The 18,653-nt window shown below is 42.0% G+C and overlaps 1 protein-coding gene and 1 non-coding gene across 3 annotated transcripts in view; one reads left to right on the top strand and one right to left on the bottom strand.

Moving 5' to 3' along the window:
- Nucleotides 1-18,653, top strand: part of GPM6A (glycoprotein M6A) — a 546,705-nt gene that overhangs the window by 448,345 nt on the left and 79,707 nt on the right. For both annotated transcript variants that reach the window (XM_073577617.1, XM_073577614.1), the window contains exon 2: nt 2,290-2,482. In XM_073577617.1, coding sequence (XP_073433718.1) covers nt 2,290-2,482 — 193 coding nt within the window. The remainder of the gene's footprint in view (nt 1-2,289; nt 2,483-18,653) is intronic.
- On the bottom strand, nt 6,624-6,695 carry TRNAC-GCA (transfer RNA cysteine (anticodon GCA)). The gene has a single exon. It is a non-coding gene; the product is annotated as a tRNA-Cys (tRNA).

The following is an 18,653-nucleotide window of genomic DNA, read 5'->3' as shown; positions in this document are numbered from 1 at the left end:
TGCTAGATATGCAGTACCATGGAGCCATGGAGTGCTTCGTGAAGATCAGTAACTCTTAAGTTTTAAATCTTTGGGTCTGTAAATGGAAATAGAATGTGCGATATTGATTTTAGCGAAAACGATCTGTTTACATCAAATTTTTATGTCAAGCCTATTAAGAGTTTCTAGTGATTTGTTTTTGCTTAATCCTAAAATGTAGCAGATTTTACTCTGGTTACTGAGCCACATAATATACTGACACTTCCTGCTCCGTACAGATGACTTTTCATCAGTCATCTCATTATCAACACAGACACTTTACAAATGATGGATCACAACTACATATAAATGTCGCAGGATTACATCACTCACAGTAAATGATGCAGAGTGCCCAGCGCACAAAGCCCTTTACACAAATTGCAGAATATGCCTAGATAACTTTCCAGTAGTTGATGGAAAAATGAACCCCCCCACATCTAAACTACTACATTGATTCAGTGGCCAAGAATGTCTCCGGATCTGAACCTGATCGAATACCTATGGGGCATTCTGATGAGACAAGTTGAGCATCACTCTCCATCCAGCATCCAGGCTCTATAACAGATTCCATTCTTGAAGAACGGAAAAAATTGTTGCAATATGTTGGAAAATGTGTAGAAGACTTTGTGCTGTCCTTAAAAATCATACTGTTCATACAAAATACTAGATGTAGTAGTTTTTGATGTGGGGCGTCTCCATTTTTGAATCGGCTAATATGAGTCAGATGTCCGCATAACACAGAAAGCAATCGCAGTGCTCGGACTGGCCATTGGCTATTCCAACCCGAGGGTGACAGAATGTATTTCCATGCAGCTGTTACTCTCTGGTGGGGAGAGCCGACTGTCAGTTTGAGCATTGTGATGCGATCACCCTGCGGTTTATATGACCTTCTAACTGCACCCTAAGACTGAGGAATCTGCAGTGAATGTTAAAACATGTTCTCTGAAACTCAATCTTGTCAAAAGTTTGGAAATTGTTCTTGCGTTCAGTGAGATATTGATTACTATCTTAGATTTCAAATGTACTCATTTATGCTAAGCACTATATATAAATAATATACACCCAAATATTTATATGATAAGAGATATAGATGTTATACCATTATGTATATACCATAAAACCTTGTATTCACTCACAGTTTCTTTGTGTATACAGAACTTTGAGGACCACAAATGGTAATTGGAACCAAACTCTACCTGACTTTATTTCTGACTGTATATTTTTCTGTACATGATTATGGGGAAGCCATATTGTGCGAGCTGTAGTTAGCAGCATTCAGAAATGCATACCCCTTAAGAGTTTATAAGATGAGGGCTTTGGAATTGTCTACAACATGTTTCTGTCATCATGGTAGAAAAGAACATGATGGTAGTTGGGTATTATGTATGCAATTTAAGGATGTATTTTATATTGCAGAGTTTGCCAATGTAGATAACCATACCATACGTGCAGCCTGTGCCACTGCCTATAGGTCACTAAGTATAATTCCGCATTCACTGTAGCTTTGTCTATTATTGCATTAAAGGGGTATTCCCACCTCCAAGATCCTATCACAATATGTAGTAGGTGTAATAATAATAATAATAATAATATTAGCAAATATCTTCAATTAGAAATGTAGCATAGTTCTTCTGATGAGCTATGTTGCTTACCCCATGTGCAGGGCATTGCAGTTGCTTAGGTATCCATGGTTACGACCACTCATTTACTGACAGTTAGTTGTTAGTGGTTGTAACCGTGGATACCTTAGCTACTGCAATGCCCTGCACATGAGGTAAGCAACATAGCGTATAAGAAAAACTATACTACATTTCTAATTGGAGGTATTTGCTAATAATATTATTATTATTATTATTATTATACCTTGGGATAGGGTCTTGGAGATAGGAATACCCCTTTAAGGGTTTAAATTTCAAGACATTTGCAATTATTAGTAGCTAGCCTTAGAGTTCCAGTCCTCTTCCTGTCTGAAGAGGCTATTTGCATAGGAAATTGTTAGAAATTCATAGAGAAAGAATAATGGAAAGAAAGAGGCCATTATTTTGCTTGTGCTGTCAGTGCCCACCCCAGTATGTAGCATACTATTTAATTTTATAGTGGACCTCTATGGGAATAGAGAATTGTGAATGGCAACTAAAAATGAGTTTATCTATGTGTAAACATTCAATAGACATTTTCCTTCTTTGTTCTTTACACTTGTGTATACGTACAGATGTATATTCACATTAACATCATTTTCACCTTGTATCTCTTTATCTGTTTTGTTTGAAGGTTGCTTCGAATGCTGCATAAAATGCCTGGGGGGTATTCCATATGCATCATTGATCGCTACTATCTTGCTCTACGCCGGGGTTGCACTGTTCTGTGGCTGTGGTCACGAGGCTCTGTCAGGCACTGTCAACATTCTGCAAACCTATTTTGAAATGGCAAGAAGTGCTGGGGACACACTTGACGTCTTTACCATGTGAGTCATATATTTTGATACTAATAAATGTCTAAAGACTTATAATAAATGAATACATTGTGTAAGTAACAGTTATGAGTGATTGTACATATCTGTTTCTTCTGTTATTATTACCTTCAGGTGATAGTACCGGTGCAACTAAATACATATTATCAGTATCCTTAGCATTATACGGTCTCTGCGCCCCTGCAGAAAAAGAAGAAGATAGGTGATATATTAATATTGAGCATGAATGAGTAATATTGAGCATGAACGAGATTAAAGAAGTTGGCCACGCCTTGGACAACCCCAGCTCACCCCTCGCTTGGCCCTGATAAATAAAAAAAGCTTATGCTAATACTCCTGTGTCGGTGCCATTCCAACACGTTCCCGGGACTCTCATGCGGTTATAATGACATATGAGCCTGGTGCCCAACCAGCGCTGGTGTCACTATCCCCGCCTTCATACAAATTGATCATCAAGATTAAGTCAGGTCTGTGGCTACTCTGTCACTTCTTCTTGATGTTCGATTTGTCTGAAGGTGGAGACATTGACGTTGAATGGGCACCAGGCTCCAGTGTCAAAACAACCGCACAAGAGCCCCGGGAAAACGAGTGCTGACATCTCTGGAATGGTGCTGACACGGAAGACGAGTATAAGCTTCTATATTTTATCAACACAAAACATTTAGATCAATAAGGGGTTGTCCTAGTAGTGGACAACCTCTTTAAGATCTGAAAAAATGGGCTTTTTTTTCCAGGAATCTGTGCCCTTTTTATGTGTGACATTGCAGCTTTTTACCATTCACTTATAGACAGGGCTGCTTATGGACAGTTTTTGGGAAAATGCTGGTTTTCCTTCTTCTAATTTTATGAATACGGCTTTAATACGCTTATAAACTGTGTAAATAGGATTTAACACAAGATATATCCCACTAAGGGACGCGCTGTATGTCTTTCCATAATCCAGGGCTTCACTTGACATACATATATGGAGTACGGTCACCATTAGGGCAGGTACAGATGAAAGTATATTTTCTCATCCGAGAGAATCACACTCTGCATCCAAGAGAATCAAATCAGACTCTGATCACACTCTGATCAAAGAGCGTGGAGAGAAAAAAATGTCAACCGACTGCAGTGCAATGGTTTCCATGCATTCATTCACTTGCATGGCTGAGTGCAATCAGAATATCAGATCAAGCTTGGGCATGCAGACATTTTTTTTCCCCAGGGCTGTCCAAGGGAAAAAAAAATTCAGACATGTGCGCAGCCCCATAAACTAGCATTGATCTGAGTGTGATACGATGTTTTCTTGTATCGCACTCGGACTGATAATACGGTCGTCTGCACCTGCTCTAAGTGTGTTTGAAAGCTTTAAGAGATGAGCAGATTTATACATACAGTTGAAACCAGAAGTTTACATACACTATATAGACACATATGCATGTTTTTCTCAATATCTGACATGAAATCAGAATAAACCTTTCCTGTTTTAGGTCAATTAGGATTTATAATTATTAATATTTGCCAAATGCCAGAATAATGAGAGAGAGAGAGAGAGAGAGAGAGAGAGAGAATGATTTAAGGCATTTTTATTGCTTACTGTAAAGTCAAAAGTTTACATACACTAAGATTACTATGCCTTTAACCCCTTAACGACCGTCGATACACCTTTTAATGGCGGCAGTTAAGGGTACTTATTCCTAAGCACCGCATTTTACTGGTGCTGAGAAGTAAGTGTATAGCGCCCCCCAGCATTGGAACATCTCAGGGGTCCAGCTACCAGGAGTAGCTAAGACCCTGGAGAACATGATTCGGGTCGGTTTTTACCGTCCACTGTCACGTGATCGCTGTTATTCGCTGAATAACGATGATCACAAAAAAAGTCTGCTTTTCCATTCATTTCTCTCTCCTCTGATGTGATCTAACATACCAGAGTAGAGAGAAAAAGGGTCTCTCAAGCGCCCTCTGTACCTCTGTCATACCTGGATCCTCCTGCTCCGTCCCCTGGCCCTCCATGTCATTTTCCTGGAAGAAAATGGCTGGCACATGCCCAAGATCTGCCGGATGGTACTTGGCAACAATAGGACATTCACTTCGATCACAGTAATAGACCCTATCAAAGTGATCAAAATAAAAAAAATAGTAAATCAAACCCACCTTTGTCACCTCCTTAGTTAGATAAAAATAATAAAATTAAAAAAAATAATCTTTTCCATTCTTTGCAGTTAGGGTTGGGGTTTGATTTAGGGCTGTGGTTAGAGTAAGGCAGGTTTCACATTAGCGCTTTTTAAGCGCACGCACGGCCGGGGGTAGCTCCGCCCCCGAGCCGGCTCTCTGCCCGGCGTGCCCGCCCCTTGCTTGTAGCGCCGCCTCCTAGCGCACAGCGGCGCCTGCGATTGGCGCACCCTATCTTTAGCATAGGGTGCGCAGATCGTGCGCAGGCCGTGCGCTAGTTGCGCTTTGACCTGCGCTGCGCACTTTTGACGGTGCGCCATGCGCGCCAAAATCAAACTTTTCGGATTTTGGCGCGCACGGCGCACCGTCAAAAGTGCGCAGCGCAGGTCAAAGCGCAACTAGCGCACGGCCTGCGCACGATCTGCGCACCCTATGCTAAAGATAGGGTGCGCCGATAGCAGGCGCCGCTGTGCGCTAGGAGGCGGCGCTACAAGCAAGGGGCGGGCACGCCGGGCAGAGAGCCAGCTCGGGGGCGGAGCTACCCCCGGCCGTGTGTGCGCTTAAAAAGCGCTAATGTGAAACCAGCCTTAGAGCTGGGATTAGGGTTGTGTTGGGGTTAAGGGTGGGTTGGCGTTAGGGTTGTTTTGGGGTTAGGGTTTTGATTAGGTTTAGAGTTGTAGTTAGAATTAGTGTTAGAAGTGTGTTGGAGTTAGGGTTGGGTTAAGGGCTGTGTTAGGGTTGAAGTTAGAATTAGGGGTTTCCACTGTTTATGCACATGAAGGGGTATCCAAACGCGACATGGTGCCCGCCATTGATTCCAGCTAATTTTACATTAAAAGAGTCAAACGGTGCTCCCTCCCTTCTGAGCCCTGCCATGATCCCAAACAGTGGATTTCCCACACATACAGTATGTGGTATTGGTGTACTCAAGAGAAATTGCACAACACATTTTGTGGTCCACTTTCTCCTGATACACTTGTAAAACTAAAAAAGTTTGGGTCTAAATTAAATGCTTGTAACATAGTAACATAGTTTTGAAGGCTGAAGGAAGACCTTATGTCCATCTAGTTCAGCCTATTTTTAGTGCAGCTGTTCTGCATTGTTGATCCTGGGGAAGGCAAAAAACCCTCAGAGTAGAAGCCAATTTTTTCCATAGGGAAAAAATCCCTTCCCCTAAGCTGGGTCAACCATCTACCTATAATATTATGTTATTCGTAACCTTCTATACTGTTACTCACAAGAAAAGCATCCATTCCTTTCTTAAATTCATTCAGTGAGTTGACCATTACCACTTCCTCAGGAAGAGAATTTCAGAGCCTCACTGCTCTTACCGTGAAGATCCCTCTTCTATGCTGGTGCAGAAATTGTCTTTCCTCCAAACAAAGAGAATGCCCCCTTGTTCTTTTCACAGTCCTTGGTACAAACAGTTCATTGGAGAGATCTCTGTATTGCCCTCTGATATACTTGTACATATATATTAGGTCTCCCCTAAGTCTTCTCTTTTCTAGAGTAAATAGACCTAATTTTGATAACCTTTCTGGGTATTGTAGTGAACCAACTCCATTTATCATTTTAGTAGCCTCCCTTTGAACTCTTTCAAGTTCAGTAATGTCTTTCTTGAGCACCGGTGTCCAAAATTGCACACAATACTCCAAGTGTGGTCTGACGAGTGATTTGTACAGAGGGAGAATTATGTTTTCATCTCGTGTCCCCAGACCTCTTCTAATGCATCCCATGACCCTATTTGCTTTGGTGGCAGCTGCCTGACACTGGGCACTCCAATTGAGCTTCTTATTGACTAAGATGCCCAAGTCTTTTTCCATGTCTGATTTCCCCAGCAGTTTCCCATTTAGTAAGTAATTGTAGCATCTGTTTCTCCTTCCCATGTGCATAACCTTACACGTATCTGTGTTAAACCTCATTTGCCATTTTTCAGCCCAATTCTCCAATTTACTCAAATCTGTCTGTAAAATGTACCTTCAGGTGGCACTCGGAGTTGAACCAAGGACCTCTTGATCTGCAGTAAAATGCTCTACCACTGAGCTATACCCCCTATATTTTGTGAAAAATGTTAAATGTTAATTTTTTCCTTTAGTTCTCGTCAAGCACTTGAAGGTTTAATAAACGTCTTGAAAGTGATTTTGAGCACCTTGAGGGGTGCAGTTTTTAGAATGGTGTCACTTTTGGGTATTTTCTGCCCTATTGACCCCCTTAAAGTCACTTCAAATGTGATGTGGTCCCTAAAAAAATGTTTTTGTAAATTTTGTTGGAAAAATGAGAAATCACTGATCAGCTATTAACCCTTATAACGTCCTAACAAAAAAATTATGTTTCCAAAATTGTGCTGATGTAAAGTAGACATGTGGGAAATGTTATTTATTAACTATTTTGTGTGACACCACTCTCTGATTTAACCCCTTAGTGATAGAGCCAGTTTGCAGCTTAATGACCAGGCCAATTTTTACAATTCTGCGAAAATGGCGGGACCCGGTCAAATAGAGCGCAAAGAGGGGAGAATGTAGATGTAAAATCTTCCTTTATTAAAGTCCACAACGTGTTTCGAGAGAGACATCTGTCTTCCTCAGGTGGCAATACATGGGTTACATCAGGGGGAGGTATATAAAGGGGCAAAAGCCAATCCGAGATAACAAGTAATTAATGCGTCATGACAATTAAAACATGGGGAGTTAGAAACATAGAGTAGGAAAATAGGGGAATAAAACAAAAACATATAATATATTACCAGAAATGGTGGAAGGAAAACAATCAGTAATAGATTAATAAACTACTGTATAAAAAACTAAAATATAAAATAAAAATACACTATGTAAAAAAGCACCCCTAAGGTTTCTCAATAGTAAGATTTAACCCCTCTGGAGCCAGTGTGCCCAATTTGAAAATCCAGAAACTTTCCCTCCTAATAAGATTTTCATAGCGGTTGGTCATGTCCTCCTTTACATGTTCAATGACCGTGAGTTTCAGTAAACTGGGATTTTTGTTGTGTGCATACTAAAAATGTTTAGAAAGGCTGTGTAACATAAACCCGTTTCTGATGTTCTGGCGGTGTTTATTGAGTCTATTATGCATAGACTGAATCGTTCTGCCCACATATTGTAACCCACAGTCGCATTCAATCAAGTAGATGACATAGCTTGATTGGCAAGTGACGTGACCCTTAATCTTGAAGCTTGCGCCAGTAGTCCGGGATTCAAAGTGTTGTACCCCATTCCTAATTAATGTACCGCATAAGCACTTCGGAGTCCTACATGCAAAACCCCCTGGGTTACGTGAATCTTGGGAGGTGGATAAGGGGGAGTGACCAGTCGATTTATTACTCGGGGCTACAAAGTTCCAAAGGGTCCGTTTTTTTCTAAAAATAGTTATCGGTTGTACTGGTATCTTGGCTGACAGAACAGGATCACCGCTCAAAATAAACCAGTACTTCTTTATCAGATTACGTATAGCTACATGAGACTGGTTATAGGTGGTGATTAGGCTCCATTTCGTCATATCTGAGGATTCAGCCTTTTTTTTGAAATTCAATTCTATTTTTACTTCTGTTGCTGATTTTTTCAATGCACTCTTTGTGTGAGAAGTTATTAGCCCTATTAAAGGCAACCTTCAGTAATTTTTTAGGGTAGCCCTTGTCTACAAACCGGTCCTCCAAAATCTTAGCCTCTTTTAAAAAATCTATATAATTGGTACAATTTTTTCGGACTCTCCAATACTGCCCATATGGAATGTTAGAAATCCATTTTGGGAGATGGCCGCTTGAAAAATTCAAATAGCTATTAACATCTACTTTCTTGAAATGGGTTGATGTCGAGATTTTACCAAAATGATCAACATTGATCGTGAGGTCCAGGAATTGGATTCCTGTAGTAGATATGCTGGATCAAATCCATCACTTGTAATCTTTCTCATTACGTGGATTTATTTTACAAAAATATGTTTTAGCCTTACCTTCTTGTTTGAAGGACTCTTCTCATTTGATTGAACTTTTACTCTCACTACCTACCCTTACTAATTGTCTTTTGATAACCCTTGATGTCCAGGCCCTTTACACTAATATCCCTCATGATTTGGGACTGAAGGCGACCGAACATTTCCTGTCGACTGATGATGGACTACTTCATGTCCAGAGAGAATTTTTAAAGAGGGCCATATCATTTGTTCTTTACAACAATGTCTTCTCCTTTGAGGGCACCTGCTACCGCCAGTTGAGGGGCTGCGCGATGGGAATGAGATTTGCCCCCAGTTACGCCAATCTGTTCATGGGGGTCTTTGAGTCCGTTTTCATCGTGCAGTCCCCGCTGGCGGTTGGCAGGTTAGCCCTATATAGACGGTTTATTGATGACCTGTTTATAATTTGGACTGGTTCAGAGTTGGAGGCATTTGAATTCATCCAATCTCTGGACCAGAATACTTGGGGTCTTCATTTTTCTTCCAGCATATCTACTACAGGAATCCAATTCCTGGACCTCATGATCAATGTTGATCATTTTGATAAAATCTCGACATCAACCCATTTCAAGAAAGTAGATGTTAACCCTTTTCTGTCATGTGATGTACTATCCCATCCATGTGCCCTGAGACTTAATTCCCAGGGACGGGATAGTACGTAACAGCGATCAGCGGCTCCCACGTGGTGAACGCTGCTGATCGCGGACGGGTGTCAGCTGATTAGCATAGCTGACACCCAGCACAATGTGTCAGGGGCGGTCCGTGACCGCTCCTGACACGTTAACACCTAGCACACCGCAATCAAACACGATCGCGGTGTACCGGGGGGTTAAAGGAAGCATCGGCAGGGAGGGGGCTCCCTCTGTGCTTCCCTGACCCCCCCACAGCAGCGCAATGTGCAGCGCTGCTGTGGGGGGCTCCATCCCTGCAGGTCCCCGAATCCAAGATGGCGACGGGGACCTTTGGGGGCCTGCAGGGAGCTGGCTTCCTCATGCCTGCAAAGCGCAGGCAATGAGGAAGCCTTGTGCAGTGCCCGTGACAGATCGCTGATCTGTCACAGTGATCTGTGATGTGACCCCTGGCATAAAGTGAGACTAGGGACTTTTTTTTTTTTTAAGTGGCGGAGGAATACAGTGCGGAAGGATACCTACCTTCCGTCATTGGATTCCTGCAGCCCGTAGAGAACGGCAGCATCATCTGATGCTGCAGTTCTCTACCCAAGATCGTCGTGGGACACACTCGTGGACTGCTTCGGATCGTGGGTGAGAATTTTTGTGGTTTGTTATGTTAATATTTATTCCGGAAAAGACAATGGCTTCGGGGAACAATGTGACAAGTATTGGTAAGTATGTTACTCTATGTTATATGTACTGTATGTCTATGTATGTATTGTATGAATGCATTGTATGTATGTAGTATATATGTGGTATGTATGTAGCATGTAGTATGTATGTAGTATGTATGTAGCATGCATGTAGCATGTAGTATGTATGTAGCATGCATGTAGTATATATGTAGTATGTATGTAGCATGCATGTAGTATATATGTAGTATGTATGTAGCATGTAGTATATATGTAGCATGTATGTAGTATGTATGTGGTATGTATGTAGCATGTAGTATGTATGTAGCATGCATGTAGTATATATGTAGTATGTAGTATGTATGTAGTATGTATGTGGTATATATGTAGCATGTAGTATGTATGTAGCATGCATGTAGTATGTATGTAGCATGCATGTAGTATGTATGTAGCATGCATGTAGTATGTATGTAGTATGTATGTAGTATGTATGTAGCATGCAGTATGTATGTAGCATGTATGTAGTATGTATGTAGTATATATGTAGTATGTATGTAGTATATATGTAGTATGTATGTAGCATGTAGTATGTATGTAGCATGCATGTAGTATGTATGTAGCATGTAGTATGCATGTAGCATGCATGTAGTATGTATGTAGTATATATGTAGTATGTATGTAGTATGTATGTAGCATGCATGTAGTATGTATGTAGTATTTTTTTTTTTTTTAACATTTAACACATTAGCCGGATGATGGGACTACTACTGTCCCATCATTGGCTAATGTGTCAATCACTGTCATGGTAGCAGGCATCGCCCGATGGGACTTGTAGTCCCATCGGACGATGCTTGCACAGACCCCCGGACATCAGCACAGCCCCCCGGCAGGCCGGCACAGCCCCCCGGCAGGCCGGTACAGACCCCCACAGGGTGCACAGACCACCGGCAGGCCGGCACAGCCCCCCGGCAGGCCGGTACAGACCCCGGGCAGTCCACACAGCCCCCCGGCAGGCCGGCACAGCCCCCCGGCAGGCCGGCAGAGACCCCCGGAAGGCCCGAAATGACGGCGCATCATGATGCGCACACACCGCGCATCATGATGACGTTAGTCTGTCAATCAACTTTGAACTTCCGATTCCGATGCCGAATTCCGATATTGAAAAAATATCGGAAGTCGGTATCGGAATTCCGATACAGCAAGTATCGGCCGATACCCGATACTTGCGGTATCGGAATGCTCAACACTAGTACTGACCCGAGGATTAAAAGCGCTTTATCAATTTTACCGCAGGTGGAACGGTGTAAACACACCCCCCAAAAGAAATTCATGAAACGCTGTTTTTTGTTAATTCTGCGTCCCAAAAATCGGAATAAATAGCGATCAAAAAATGTCACATGCCCGAAAATGATACCAATAAAAACGTCAACTTGTCTCGCAAAAAATAAGACCTAACATGACTCTGTGGGTCAAAATATGGAAAAATTATAGCTCAATATGTGGTGATGCAAAAACTATTTTTACAATAAAAAGCGTCTTTTAGCGTGCGACAGCTGCCAAAAGTAAAAATCCGCCATAAATAGTAAATCAAACCCCCCCATTACCACCCACTTAGTTAGGGAAAAATAATAAAATTAAAAGAAAATGTATTTATTTCCATTTTATCGTTAGGGCTAGGGTTAGGACTAGTGCTAGGGTTAGGGGTGTGTTGGGGTTAGGGTTGGAGTTATAATTGGGGGTTTCCACTGTTTGGCCACTGTTTGCTCTCCAAATGCAACATGGCGTCTGATCTCAATTCCAGCCAATTCTGCGTTGAAAAAAAGTCAAATGGTTCTCCTTCTCTTCCAAGCTCTGCCATGCGCCCAAACAGTGTTTTACCCCCACATATGGGGTATCAGCCTACTTAAGACAAATTTCAAAACAACCTTTGGGGTCCTATTTCTCCTGCTACCCTTAGGAAAATAAAAAATTGGGGGCAAAAATATCATTTTTGTGGAAAAAAATGATTTTTTTTATTTTCACGCCCGGGTGTTATAAACTTCTGTGAAGCACTTGGGGGTTCAAAGTGCTCACCACACATCTAGATAAGTTCCGTGGGGGTCTGATTTCCAAAATGGGGTCGCTTGTCAGGAGTTTCAATAGTTTAGGTACGTCAGGGGCTCTCCAAACGCACATGATACCCGCAGACCATTCCATCAAAGTCTGCATTCCAAAACGTCGCTACTTCCCTTCCGAGCCCCGACGTGTGACCATACAGTAGTTTTCTCCCACATAGGAGGTATCAGCGTACTCAGGACAAATTGCACAACTTTTGGGGTCCAATTTCTCCTGTTACCCTTGGTAAAATAAAAAAATTGAACCTGAAGTATTTTTTTTGTGAAAAAAAGTTAAATGTTCATTTTTTTTAAATATTCAAAAAATTCCTGTGAAGCACCTGAAGGGTTAATAAATGTCTTGAATGTGGTTTTGAGCACCTTAAGGGGTGCAGTTTTTAGAATGGTGTCACTTCTGGGTATTTTCTATTATATAGACCCCTCAAAGTGGCTTCAAATGTGATGTGGTCCATAAAAATAAAATGGTGTTGCAAAAATGAGAAATCGCTGGTCAAATTTTAACCCTTATAACTTCATAACGAAAAAAAATGTTGGTTCCAAAATTGTACTGATGAAAAGTAAACATGTGGGAAATGTTACTTATTAAGTTTTTTGTGTGCCGTATCTCTGTGATTTAAGGGCATAAAAATTCAAAGCTGGAAAATTGCGAAATTTTCAAAATTTTTGCCAAATTTCCGTTTTTTCACAAATAAACGCAATTTATATGAATTAAATTTTACCACTAGCCTGAAGTACAATATGTCACGAGAAAACAATGTCAGAATCACCGGGATCCATGGAAGCATTTCAGAGTTATTACCTCATAAAGGGACAGTGTTCAGAATTGTAAAAACTGGCCCGGTCATGAATGTGCAAACCACCCTTGGGGGTTAAGGGGTTAATAGCTATTTGAATTTTTCAAGCGGCCATCTCCCAAAATGGATTTCTAACATTCCATATGGGCAGTATTGGAGAGTCCGAAAAAACTGTACCAATTATATAGATTTTTTAAAAGAGGCTAAGATTTTGGAGGACCGGTTTGTAGACAAGGGCTACCCTAAAAAATTACTGAAGGTTGCCTTTAATAGGGCTAATAACTTCTCACAAAAAGAGTGCATTGAAAAAATCAGCAACAGAAGTAAAAATAGAATTGAATTTCAAAAAAAGGCTGAATCCTCAGATATGGCGAAATGGAGCCTAATCACCACCTATAACCAGTCTCATGTAGCTATACGTAATCTGATAAAGAAGTACTGGTTTATTTTGAGCGGTGATCCTGTTCTGTCAGCCAAGATACCAGTACAACCGATAACTATTTTTAGAAAAAAACGGACTCTGGAACTTTGTAGCCCCAAGTAATACATCGACTGGTCACTCCCCCTTATCCACCTCCCAAGATTCACGTAACCCAGGGGGGTTTGCATGTAGGACTCCAAAGTGCTTATGCTGTACATTAATTATGAATGGGGTACACCACTTTGAATCCCGGACTACTGGCGCAAGCTTCAAGATTAAGGGTCACGTCACTTGCCAATCAAGCTATGTCATCTACTTGATTGAATGCGACTGTGGGTAACAATATGTGGGCAGGACGATTCAGTCTATGCATAATAGACTCAATAAACACCGTCAGAACATCAGAAACGGGTTTATGTTACACAGCCTTTCTAAACATTTTTTGTATGCACACAATAACATCCCAGTTACTGAAACTCACGGTCATTGAACATGTAAAGGAGGACATGACCAACTGCTATGAAAATCTTATGAGGAGGGAAAGTTTCTGGATCTTCAAATTGGGCACACTGGCTCCAGAGGGGTTAAATCTTACTATCGAGAAACCTTAGGGGTGCTTTTTTACATAGTGTATTTTTATTTTATATTTTATTAGTTTTTTATACAGTATTTTATTAATCTATTACTGAGTGTTTTCCTTCCACCATTTCTGGTAATATATTATATGTTTTTGTTTTATTCCCCTATTTTCCTACTCTGTATGTTTCTAACGCCCCATGTTTTAATTGTCATGATGCATTAATTACTTGTTATCTCGGATTGGCTTTTGCCCCTTTATATACCTCCCCCTGATGTAACCCATGTATTGCCACCTGAGGAAGACAGATATCTCTGTCGAAATGCATTGTGGACTTTATTAAAGGAAGATTTTAAATCTACATTCTCCCCTCTTTGAGCTCCTTTTGTCTGGGCCCCGCCATTATCGCAACTCACTTACTCTTTTGAGGTACCCGGCTGGAGCTGCATTGATTCCCTCGGAACGCACGGCTGGAGCTCCCTTGTGACCGTCAATTCTATACTCTGAATTTTTACAATTCTGACGACTGTCACTTTATGAGGTTATAACTCTGGAACGCTTTAATAGATCCCACTGATTCTGCGAATGTTTTTTCGTGACATATTGTACTTCATGTTAGTGGTAAAATTTCTTCGATATGTCTTGTGTTTATTTATGAAAAAAATGGAAATATGGCAAAAATTTTGAAAATTTTGCAATTTTAAAACTTTAAATTTTTCTGCCCTTAAATCACAGAGATGTGTCACACAAATTTCTTAATAAATAACATTTCCCACTTGTCTACTTTACATCAGCACAATTTTTGGAAGCAAAATTGTTTTTTGTTAGGAAGTTATAAGGGTTAAAATTTGACCAGTGATTTCTCATTTTTACAACAAAATTAACAAAAGCATTATTTTTAGAGACCACATCATATTTAAAGTCATTTTGAGGGGTGTACATGACAAAAAATATCCAAAAGTGACACCGTTCTAAAAACTATACCCCTCAAGGTGCTCAAAATCACATTCAAGAAGCTTATTAACCCTTTACGTGCTTCACAAGAACTAAAGCAATGCGGAAGGAAAAAATTAACATTTAACTTTTTTTGCAAAATATTTAAGTCAGAACCAATTTTTTTTATTTTCACAGGTGTTAAAAGAGAAAATGAACCACAAAATTTGTTGTGCAATTTATCCTGAATACGCGAATACCCCATATGGGGGGTATGCCACTTTTTCTAGCAAGGGAAGAAGCACCGTTTGACTTTTTTAACGCAGAATTGGCTGGAATTGAGATTGGATGCCATGTTGCGTTTGGAGAGCCCCTGATGTTCCTAAACAGTGGAAACCCCCAACAAGTGACCCCATTTTGGAAACTAGACCCCTTAAGGAACTTATCTAGATACGTGGTGAGCACTTTGAATCTTCAAGTGCTTCACAGAAGATTATAACGTAGAGCCGTGAAAATTAAAAATCATTTTTTTTCCATAAAAATCATTGTTTTAGCCCATTATTTTTTTTATTTTCCTAAGGGTAACAGGAGAAATTGGACCACAAAAGTTTTTGTGCAATTTGTCCTGAGTACGCTGATACCCCATATGTCGGGGGGAACCACTGTTTGGGTGCATGGGAGAGCTTGGAAGGGAAGGAGTGCCATTTTGGATTGCAGACACTGATGGAATGGTCTGCGGGCGTCATGTTGCGTTTGCAGAGTCCCTGATGTGACTAAACAGTATAAACCCCCCACAAGTGACCCCATCTTGGAAACTAGACCCCCGAAGGAGCTTATCTAGATATGTGGTGACACTGGTGAGCACTTTGAACCCCCAAGTGCTTCACAGAAGTTTATAAACGCAGAGCCGTGAAATTAAAAAGTCTTTTTTATGTCTACAAAAGTGATTTTTTTAGCCTCCAATTTTTACACCCCCAAAGTTGGTAAATAGTGGAAACTAGAGTTGAGCGAAACGGGTCAAAAAATTTCAAAAGTCGCCGACTTTTGGCAAAGTCGGGTTTCATGAAACGAAACCCGACCCTAGGATGAGGTCGGCCACGAGGTCGGCGACTTACGCGCCAAAGTCGCGTTTCAAAAGTTTGTTTTGCGCTCTTTTTCAGCCAATCAGGATCCACGGACACTGTGGGCAACGTGATGACATAGGCAGGGGTCACCACCATCTTTCAGAAGGGCATGCAAGTGATTGGCTTGCTTTGGTGGGCGTCACAGGGGGTATAAAAGGGCGTGCACGCCGACCGCCATCTTACTTCTGCCGATCTCAGTATAGGGAGAGGTTGCTGCTGATTCTGTAGGGAGAGCGTTAGGCAGGGAAGAAGACAAAAAAACTGCTTCTGCTGCTAGCGATTTGGCCTGCACAACACACCAGTCACTGTGTGTGCAGTGCAAGGGGAGGCTATATAGTGGTGTATCAGTGGTGTTGGTTGTTGGGCTGCCTTCTAAGGCTTCCTGACATTCCTGCATTGCTGTTTACCCACTGCTCCGCAAACTGCTTTTTTAAAAGCAATCCCAATTTTTTTTTTTGTCCTGCTGAGAAGAAAAAAAAACTGCTTCTGCTGCTAGCGATTTGGCCTGTACAACACACCAGTCACTGTGTGTGCAGTGCAAGGGGAGGCTATATAGTGGTGTATCAGTGGTGTTGGTTGTTGGGCTGCCTTCTAAGGCTTCCTGACATTCCTGCATTGCTGTTTACCCACTGCTCCGCAAACTACTTTTTTAAAAGCAATCCCAATTTTTTTTTTTTTGTCCTGCTGAGAAGAAAAAAAAACTGCTTCTGCTGCTAGCGATTTGGCCTGCACAACACACCAGTCACTGTGTGTGCAGTGCAAGGGGAGGCTATATTGTGGTGTATCAGTGGTGTTGGTTGTTGGGCTGCCTTTTAAGGCTTCCTGACAGGCTGGCATTGCTGTTTACCCACTGCTCTGCAAACTGCTTTTTTAAAAGCAATCCAATCTCCCTTATCCTCTAGTCACTTTTGTCACAGCTGTGCCATCGAGCCTGTGACATAGCGCTCAGATATCAGTGGGCCTCACACAATCCAAAAGTGTCCAGTGTCCACAAGTGTGTGCAGAAATTCAAAATCTCCCTTATCCTCTCGTCACTTTTGTCACAGCTGTGCCATCGAGCCTGTCACATAGCGCTCAGATATCAGTGGGCCTCACACAATCCAAAAGTGTCCAGTGTCCACAAGTGTCTGCAGAAATTCAAAATCTCCCCTGTCCTATAGACACCTTGTACCTTGTTTTACATTACTATATAGTTTGTTGGATTTTGTCTACATTTCTACCAAAAATGAGGAAGGCTGGTGGAAGAGGCCGTGGAATTGGGCGGGGGTTGGCAGCTGGTAATGATGGTGTTGGTGGTGGATCTGATGGTAGTGGCAAGAGCAAAATAGGACCGAATGCAGGAGGTGTTGAGCCTGCGTCAACGTCTGGCTACATAAGGCCTCGAACGCTTAGTTTTCTAGGAGTTGGCAAACCGCTTTTAAAGGCAGAGCATCAGGAAAAAGTTTTGTCTTACATTGCTGACTCAGCCTCCAGCTCTATCGCCTCCTCTTCTTCAGTTGTAAAAAGTAAAAGCACTGAGTCGTCATTGGAGGCTCATGTTCATGAACCACACCTTTCCTTGTGTCCTTCACCCCAACCAAGATTGAAGGATGACGCAGGCCATACTACTGATTACTCCATGGAGCTGTTTTCACATACCATGCCTGGATTATCAAGTCAAATGGTGAATTACCCAGGAAAACATGAATCTGACATGGAGTGCACTGATGCACAGCCGCTGATGGATGATTCTGCTGGTACATTCACTCAGAGCACTACATTGTCCTCGCAGTGTACAGAGCCAGATTCTGACCCTGATGAGACTCAGGTGCCCCTTCCCGCACACTATACCACCATACACGGTGACACAGAGGAAGGTGCACATGACATAGAAGAGGAGGTGATGGATGACCCAGTTGTTGACCCAGATTGGCATCCATTGGGGGAAGAGGGTGCTGCTTCCAATAGCTCAGATGAGGAGCATCCACAGCAGACATCGACATCGCAACAGCTGTTATCTGGCAGGCCCGGAGCACTCCAAAGACAGGTTCCAAACATCAAAAGAGTTGCTGGACAGCTTGTCCAGAGGGTCAAAAGATCACAGCGTGCTAGGCCGCAAAATGTCTGCCAAAGTAGGAAGAGTGCAGTGTGGCACTTTTTTGACCAAAATCCTCATGATCAGGCCAAGGTTATCTGTAAGAAGTGCGCAAAGACCTTTAGCCGAGGGAAAAATCTGAAAAATTTGAATACCAGTTGCATGCTTAGAGATTTAACCAGCATGCACTTGCAAGCGTGGACACAACACCAAACCTCAAGTGCCACATGTGCAACTGATCACAACGAAGGTAGTCAGCAACGCTACATTGTTTCCCCCCACTGTAAGCCCACCGGTTAGCACAGCAGCAAATGTTGAGGTGTCGTTGCAAGGCCACAGCAGTCAGGGAATCCCACTGTTATATCAACGAAAGACTGATTCTAGGCCATCAGAAAGAACACCAACTCCATCACCATCATCAACCCTCTCTCAGTCCGCCCTGTCCACCGCTACTTCCACCATATGCAGCTCTCAAGTCCAGCTCACCCTCCCAGACACTATGAGTAGGTCAAGAAAGTACTCAGTCTCTCATCCGCGTACACTGGGTTTGAACGCCCACATTGCCAAACTAATCTCGTTTGAGATGATGCCCTTTCGGTTGGTGGAAAGCACAGCTTTCCGCGAACTCATGGCCTATGCAGTACCACGCTATGACCTACCCAGTCGCCACTTCTTCTCTCGCAAAGCCATCCCAGCCCTCCACCATCA

This window comes from Dendrobates tinctorius, unplaced genomic scaffold (genome assembly GCF_039654945.1).
Source record: "Dendrobates tinctorius isolate UK_male_01 unplaced genomic scaffold, ASM3965494v1 ptg000008l, whole genome shotgun sequence".
In the NCBI taxonomy this organism is placed as follows: Eukaryota; Metazoa; Chordata; class Amphibia; order Anura; family Dendrobatidae; genus Dendrobates; species Dendrobates tinctorius.
Note: the sequence above shows the minus strand (reverse complement) of the source record. Positions and strands in the feature narration are given on the sequence as shown.